The sequence below is a fragment of the Lactuca sativa genome, chromosome 6, assembly GCF_002870075.4.
Source record: "Lactuca sativa cultivar Salinas chromosome 6, Lsat_Salinas_v11, whole genome shotgun sequence".
Lineage (NCBI taxonomy): Eukaryota > Viridiplantae > Streptophyta > Magnoliopsida > Asterales > Asteraceae > Lactuca > Lactuca sativa.
Window position 1 is genome coordinate 139,372,030 of NC_056628.2, and position 8,959 is coordinate 139,380,988.

The 8,959-nt window shown below is 42.6% G+C and overlaps 1 protein-coding gene across 1 annotated transcript; it reads left to right on the plus strand.

The window, feature by feature from the left end:
- The first annotated feature begins 354 nt into the window (after positions 1-354).
- LOC111902473 (short-chain dehydrogenase reductase 3b) lies at positions 355-1,592 on the plus strand. Its single transcript, XM_023898302.3, has 2 exons — positions 355-511; positions 594-1,592. The coding sequence occupies exons 1-2, from the start codon at positions 495-497 to the stop codon at positions 1,366-1,368; spliced, it is 792 nt and encodes a 263-aa protein (XP_023754070.1). The 5' UTR covers positions 355-494; the 3' UTR covers positions 1,369-1,592.
- The last annotated feature ends 7,367 nt before the right edge of the window (positions 1,593-8,959 follow it).

The following is an 8,959-nucleotide window of genomic DNA, read 5'->3' on the forward strand; positions in this document are numbered from 1 at the left end:
TAAATTATAATATGGTTTTAAAATTAGGTGTGTATTAGGAACCACCTTCACTATACAATACATAGATGCGCCTTATGAAAAGTATATGATTAATGAACCTTTCCCAACACACGAAACGATCCCCATCAGTTAGATATATAAATCAACATTTTTATTTTATTTTTTAATATTTTTTTAAGTTTAACAAATATTAAATTAATTTGAAAAATACTTTAATTATATTCGATTAATGTGAAATCGACCATCTACCATTTATAATACACATATCGTATCATTCTTGTTCATGTTACATGCTCTATATATTATATGTACAGAAATGAGAAATCATTTAAAGGTCCATGTGCACTTCATCTTCCTAGGTACTATAAATATACTCACGTCTTAATTAGCCTTTAGTTAATACCACACGACGCATAGTATATCAATATTGGAAGCAGTGAGATCCATCCATATCCTTCTTTTAACAGCATTCTCATTCATCCCACCGGAAAACTATGATCAACAAGACCAGGTAAAACTAATATAATGAACTTATTCGATTCATCTCCCTATCTTTTAGAATAATGATTATTATACAGTGTATGTATTTGAAGATTGGAGGGTAAAGTAGCCCTGATCACCGGCGGTGCTAGCGGCATCGGAGAACAGGCTGCGAGGTTATTCCTGGAGAACGGAGCTCACGTTGTCATTGCCGATGTTCAAGACGACTTGGGCCAACAAGTGGTTGCGTCATGCATGGATTCCAAGATCTGCTACCGTCACTGTGACGTCAGTGATGAAAAACAGGTGGAGGAAACCGTGAGCTTCACCGTCGCCAAATACGGAAGCCTCGACGTACTTTTCAGCAATGCAGGGATCATGGGACCAATGACGAGCCTCCTAGACATGGACCTCGATGCATTTGATAACACCATGGCCATCAACGTTCGAGGGGTGGCTGCAACCATCAAACACGCCGCTCGTTCTATGGTTGCCGGAAAGATACGGGGTTCCATCATATGCACCGCCAGTGTTGCAGCTTCCATCGGAGGAGCCGGCCCCCATGCTTACACCATTTCCAAACACGCCATGGTGGGATTGATGAAGACGGCATGCAATGAGCTCGGAGCTCATGGGATTAGAGTGAACTGTGTTTCTCCCTTCGGTGTGGCCACTCCTCTTAGCTGCACAGCCTATAATCTGGAGGCAAGCCAGGTGGAGGAAAATTGCTGTGCGACGGGGAATTTAAAGGGAATAGTGCTGAAGGCGAGGCATGTTGCTGAGGCAGCTTTGTTTCTAGCTTCAGATGAATCGGCATATGTGAGTGGTCAGAACTTGGGGGTGGATGGTGGTTTCACGGTGGTTAACCATAGCTACTCGGCCAATTAGTTATTTAATATGGCAACTGAACTTGCTAATTTAAGAAGATGAAGGTGAAGAAGCATGGAATAGTACGAGTTTGAGAGTCTGGGTTGTGGAATTTTATATCCAACATGATGCACAACTTCTGCCATAAATCATGGCATATATGTTTTGTGTAACATTATGATGGGTGCAGGTTCACGTTGTCTGTACTGCTGATTTTATAATTTATAAAACAAGTTGAAAGACAATATGGACTGCTGATTTTATAATTTATAAAACAAGTTGAAGACAATATATCTATCAATTAACCAATTATTAGCAACACCTCCTTGTAAGAACTTCCACAATACATATCATTTTTGTACAATTCTTATAATCTTAGTATTTTTTTTTTCATATATATTAAACTCTACAAGATTTAATAAAATATTATAAAAGATAACTTATAGTATATATATATATTTAAAAATTAAAAACTTTCTATTTTTCTATTTAAGAGTTTAATAGTTATAACTTTAAAACCAATGAATGCCAACATGACATTTAATAATATAAAGTTTCATTGACACATAAACCTGTCATATCATTCAACCTTCTTATTCAACTCATCATTGTAGATGTCTAAGGATCAATAGAAGTATCATTTGGAAAGTGATGATAATTTTTAATTGTCAAAATTTATTTTTTTTTAAAAATTAGTAAATTGCAAATTTATTTGTATCTTAAAAAATACAGTTTAAGTCAAATTTCTTGCACATGTTGTCCCTAAAAAATAAATGCACTTCAAAAAATTGATTTGTCCTTAAGATTTTCTTTTTTTATTTCTTTTATTATTGTTTAGATTAAAAAAACAAAGAACAAAGAAATTAACACTACCCCTTAATAAACCCATCCAACTCACACCCCTACCTTTTACCTTTAACGCATATAAACTTCATCTATCTTTTTCACTGTCTTGTAGAAAATCACCGACAAAAATGGAAACCACCGGCACAATAGCCATTCTTGCTGGGAACCACCACCACTGCCAGAGTCGTTCTTCGTTTTGTAACGATTAGCTTTTCAGCCGCCACCACCGTTGGTCAACGCTGTCGTTACCATCCTAGCATCATCTAGACATTGGATCGAGCTATAGATCTGGACTTAGAAGGCTACAACTAACACCACCACTTAAAACCTACACCTTCGCCCAACTTTAATCTCTGAAAACACTAAACCTAAACCTCTACCTGACACTAAATTTTTTTAGAGAAGAAATAGAGAGCAAAACTCTAATTGACCACCTCGTGCTGCCCATTTCGATGCCGCCATCGCCAGATCTTCAAATACGCTAGCAAAAACCTATTCATCTAACTAAGGCTTCGACAACGCGAGCAAAAACCTATTCATCTGACCAAGGCTTCGACAACGCCAATGTTCGGACACCGCATCATCGGTGGTCCAGGGTAATGTTCCAGTGAAACCCTTTAGCGATGTAGGTCTGATGACAACGTAAGTATGGTAATGAAGTATGTCCGGTGAAGATGTAGATCCGGTGACAACATACGTCCTGTGATATCATAGGTCTAGCGACGATGTAGGCATGGTACGATGAATATGTAGTTACGATGTTGATATGGTGATGGTGCATGTCTAGCGAGGACGAAGGTTTGGTGATGGCAGAAGTGAGAAAGTTTTTTCAACCGAGCAGCTTCTTGATATAGTTCTAGATTTACGCTTTGTTCTCGAGTTTTTTTTTTTTTTTTTTTTTTTTTTTTTTTTTTTTTGTAAATTCATTAAAGAAAAGGGAAGCAAAATTTTAACAGGAAAAAAAAGGGAGGTGAAGGAAAATATTCATTATTCCATGTTCCTGAGTTTGAAGAAAATGAAAGGAAAATTTTAAGTTTTTGTGTTCCCGAGTTAGGAGGAAAAAGAAAATAAAACATAAAATTTTCCTTCCCCTCACTTTCTTCCCAAATCCGCCCAATTTGGGAGGAAAATTTGGAAGGAAAATATGGATCCAAAATCCTTTCCCTCTCCTCACTTTCCTTCCATTAATGAAACTCAGGAAAACGATTTTCCTTCGACAACCCTCGCTTTCCTTCCGTATCCTCATATTTCTCTCCTTACGTAGAACTCGTTTATCTCTTTAACATTTTTCATAAAAATCTCCTTTTTGTTTAAATTACAATACATGACTCTTTTGTTCAATCAATTAATAAACCAGGATCCTCAAAACAAATGCTTCCTCTGGTGTGTACAATCGAGCCGGTGCCGTCCCGTGATCTTGAGAAAACCTGAAACATATAACACAAAACACTGTAAGCACGAAGCTTAGTGAGTTCCCCAAAATACCATTCTAACACATATGAGTCACTCGAGGCTATAATCTCTGTTGACCCTCTGGTCAGTGTGTCTCAGTGGGACCCTCCAGTCTCAACTCTTTGTGGGCCCTCTGGCCCTAGCTCTATGGACCCAAAGGTCCTAACTCTGATAACTCTGAATCATGCATATCACATATCACAATAGCATACAAATACACTAGCACATAATTCTAAAAGTACCACATATAACATATATTAGCCACTCGATGCTATAACTATGTGGGCCTTTGGGCCCTAACTCTGCGGACCCTCTGGTCCTAGCTCTATGGACCTTCTGGTCCTAACTCTGACATACACACAACATAAATCACATAGAAATAATGCGGTGCCACACATCACATAGATAGCATACAATAACTCTGTCACATAACTCTGTTACCACTCTAGGTAAAGTATAGTGAGAAGACTCACCTGGCAAGCAGAAAGCAAATATTTACACACTTGAATCTCGAACTCGGCACCGACTAACACATAACGCAAATAATCTCATGAATATAACTCTCGAGACTAGACTCAACCCTCTCTTGGCACCCACAGAAGGGTAAAAGACCATTTTACCCTTCTCTTGACTCTAATGTCCAATCATTGACTAAACCCCCAAAGTCAACGAAGTCAACTGTCAACCTTAACCAGACTCGTCGAATGCACCAATGTGACTCGGTGAGTCCATGCGTGTCCTTCACACTCCTGGTCCTCACTTGACTCACTGAGTCAACCCTCCACTCATCAAATCAACACTGATCGCAAATCGCGGGACAACTCGTCGCAACTCATCGAGTCTAGTAGTGGACCAAGTCCTCTAGTTCCCTTCTAACTCACTGAATCGTTCTTAACTCAGCGAGTCACCAACTGTGTGATTATCAGGAAAACCCTAGCCCTACTCGTCGAGGCTTTCCTTGGACTCGACAAGTTCATGCCCTGTTCAAACTGAAATGACCTCCTGAGGTCAGATCCGTTCCTCCAATCTATAAATCTGGCCTTCCCAAGCATGTTAATCACATAAAGTTCCAATCTTGGTGCTCATGCAAGGGCTCAAGAACTCTATTCGAAGAAATAACCCATAATATGATATCCTAGTCTCATTCCTTCCATTAATACACATAAAGCTCAGAGGGTTAAGGTCTCTGGACCTCTTTGGATCCAGATCCAAAGCCTTAACACAAGAAGGGGCTAAATGTTCACAAAATCTAGTCTCTAAAGGGTCTAGAAAACCCTAATTCCAAAGATAATCACCAAAACTGAAGAAGGGTCGAATCAATACCTCAAGAATGATGTCTCTGGCTCTGAACTTCACAGAATAGCACCCTCTCCAGCCCCCTCTTGCCCTGGTCACCTTCTTCTTGCAATGACACCAACGCAAGGATCAAAAATGGCCTTTTCTCCCTCACAAATGCTCTCTCTTAGGGTTTCTCTCTGGGGTTTGGTAGCCGCAATTGACATCCATAAGGGCCTTTAAATAGGTCCCAAACCCAAGAAATTAGGGTTTCATAAAACAGCGCAGACTCGCCGAGTCCACCCATGAACTCGCCGACTCCGGTGATTAACCCGGATAAGAATTCGCGACCCTACTCGGCGAGTCTAAGCACCAACTTGCCGAGTCCCTCCACAAACCCCAAAATAAATGAATAAATTAATATACCTGGGAACCCGGATGTTACAATTCTTCCCCACCAGAATCAGACTTCGTCCTCGAAGTCTTACTCTACAAACAACTCTGGATGCTGCTCGCGCATCACTTGCTTCGGCTCCCAAGTCAACTCTGACCCTTTCCGATGCTGCCACTGGACTTGCACCAGGGGCACTTCCTTGTTCCTCAGAACCATGATCTTCCGATCCCTAATCGCCACCGGTCTCTCAACATAGATCATGCTCGCATCCACCGGAATGTCCTCTAATGGTACCACTGCCGACTCGTCGGCTATACACTTCCTCAGCTGCGATATGTGGAAAGTGTCATGAATCTGGCCCAACTCTGCAGGTAACTCCAACCGGTAGGCTACCCTGCCTACCCTCGCAATCACTCGGAACAGGCCAAAATGTCAGGGTCCCAGCTTGCCCCTCTTCCTGAATCGGATCACTCCTTTCCAAGGAGATACCTTCAGGAGTACGAAGTCACCGACCTGGAACTCGAGCTCTGACCGTCGATTATCCGCATAACTCTTCTGATGGCTCTGGGCCGCCACCAACCTCTGTCTGACCTGCTGAATCTGCTCGGTCGTCTGAAGCACAATCTCTGTACTACCCATCACACGTTGCCTGACCTCTCCCCAGCAAATAGGAGTCCGACACCTCCTACTATACAACAGCTCAAAGGGTGGCATACCAATGCTCGAATGATGGCTGTTGTTATGGGAAAACTCAGTCAAGGGTAAGTACGTGTCCCAACTCCCTCCGAAATCTAATACACATGCCCGAAGCATGTCCTCGAGCGTCTGAATCGTTCGCTCGCTCTGAAGTGTCCTCAGACATCACCATGATAAGCTCTAGCTCATTTCTTATATCCCTCTTCGATACTAAGCACCAGGTCAGCTTTTGACTCCACAGCTGAACCTCCAAAGGTCACCCATAACATGATCCAAAATATCTCACTAACTTCCTCCCCGTGACCACTATCCCAATTCCCTCCTGATGCGACAATCACAACTAAAAACAAACTATAATGATTCCCGACAGAGACGGAGACCCCAGTCTCGCCCTTGGTTCAACCCCCAGGCTCCAAAAACTCAATACTAAGGCTACTCAAGCCTAAAACTCTTCTGCATCATACACTGATCGGAGAACACTCCATCATCACACTCTCTTTCCGTCTAGTGAGTACTATGGCTCCCTGCAACATCACGACAGCCTCTGACTAGTGAGTACTATGGCTCTCCGTAGCACCACAACACCAACTGACTAGTGAGTACTACGGCTCCCCATAGAACCACGACTCCCTCTATCTGACTTATGAGTACTACGACTCCTCGTAGCATCACAACACCCTCTGACTGGTGAATACCATGGCTCCCCGTAGTATCACGACTCTCTCTCTCTCTCTGAATTGTGAGTACTACGGCTCCCCTTAGCATCACAACACCCTCTGACTAGTGAATACTACAGCTCCCCGTAGCTTCACCCCATATTCTCATTCTCATTACAACTCAACACTACGTCCACTAACTCATGCTCCATAGACTATCATAGATAGCTACACACACTAGTCCCAAATATGCATCACACACTTTGGCGGCAACCGCTATAACAAAGTACCTACCTCTGCGGAGATCCACTTTCTTAAATAATCCCTCTTGATGTCAATACCCGAAGGGTTCCCACTGGAACCGTAGATACATGATACACCACTAGTCGTCTCAAACTCAAGAGTCTAAATAACTCCGAAATCGGGACATTATACCCGGGTACCACGGAACACCATTACAGAACATCACAATGTCCTGCCTTAACCACTGATCTCCTACTCCCAGTACCCTACATATACAACAATACATTTCCTCTGTACCCCATAATAATTCTTCATTTTACCCAATGCACAACTTCAGTGTATCCAAACACTCAATTGGAATACAAAGAAAGCGCTAACGCTTTAGAACAGACTGATGATCCTCCGAAACCCTTTCCTCTATTGCTCAATATCCAAGCAAGAATACACATACCAGCCCGTGAGTTGGCTGCTCGATAATCTTCTATCCTCCCCAAAAAGGGGCATATACAATCTGTACTTCGACCCAGAAGTTCTCAACTGCCCATACCATCAATATGAGCCTTCCACTTGAAACGACCCTGACCGCTACCAGATTCCTGACCGTTGGCCACCTGCCGTGGAGACACCCATCCCTTTCTCAGATATATACCACATGCATTATCTCGCTCTGCACCTTTCCTTGATCACCAATGACCATGGTCTCATGAATTCGAGCCGCAGGTTTCTGTATCCAACCCCTAACCGCTCTTGCACAAATCTATGGTTCCCTCAATAAAATACCCGATTCTCCCCCACTTAGGGTTCAGACCATCACCAATTGATGCATCAACAATCCACTACACAGACGGGGTACACTAGAAACTTTGCACCTACGCTTAGAAGGTGCCACACAACGCCCAATGATCTCCCCACGTAGAGATCAAGAAACCTCAATTACCCTAAATCCCCAATGAAATTATCAGGAACTTCTCATTATGGCCGCCTCTAGCTGTTCGAAGTCTCATACCATCCCAATACCGAACATCTCAACTGTCCAATACTATCACTGACTCTTAGACTGTAACAATAAATTATCATACTCCCCATCCTCGACTTCTCAACCCCCGTTCCAACACATGAATCATCACAAGAATAGGGACTCCACTACCATACTCAATACTCATCATAAATAGAAGAGCCACCGCTCTAATATACTCGACTGGATTACCCGCTGATACCGCTACCACACGCCCTACTATACTCAATTAGGGTGTAATGTGGTCTTTGACCATCTCAGTCCCTACTAACTATCTGCTCATGGTAGATCATTTCCTCGCGGTAGACATGCTGCCTGATACTCTGGTGGAAAAATCATCATCAATGTCAACCCGTAGGGTTTACTCCTAAACCCAAAATTGAAATCTCATGCCTCTCCGACTTCCCACAGGAAACATAAATAACACCCATTAGGTCACAGAAGGTGACATCTCCTCCATCGACTGAATGCTCACTTAAACCGCAATCCCCCATAAATGCCTTCTCTACTAATGCTTGAGTCTTGTGACTACATCTGACATCTTACCAAAATACTCTAAAATGCTCTCGACCTCCCTCTCAAGGGATGCCTCTTCGGACTCAATCATGGCCCTCAGGCCTAAAACCCCATCGCGTCCAAATTCCAGCAATCAATCCTGACCGGGCAATCAGAGAATCACAAGCATCATTTGCTAAGAACCATGGTACTCAGCCCATGGCATCTCTTCTCAATCTGCTACAACATATGGTACTCGAACCATAACATCACTCTTCAATCTGCTCTGATGCATGGTACTGGAACCATAACATCACTCCTCAATCTGCTCCGATGTATGGTACTTGAATCATAACATCACCCCTCAATCTACTCCGATGCATGGTACACGAACCATAACATCACTCCTCAATCTGCTCTGATGCATGGTACTCGAACCATAACATCACTCCTCAATCTGCTCGGATGTATGGTACTCGAACCATAACATCACTCCTCAATCTGCTACTTAGAACCTTCAGAATACTCCCTGTATCGAGT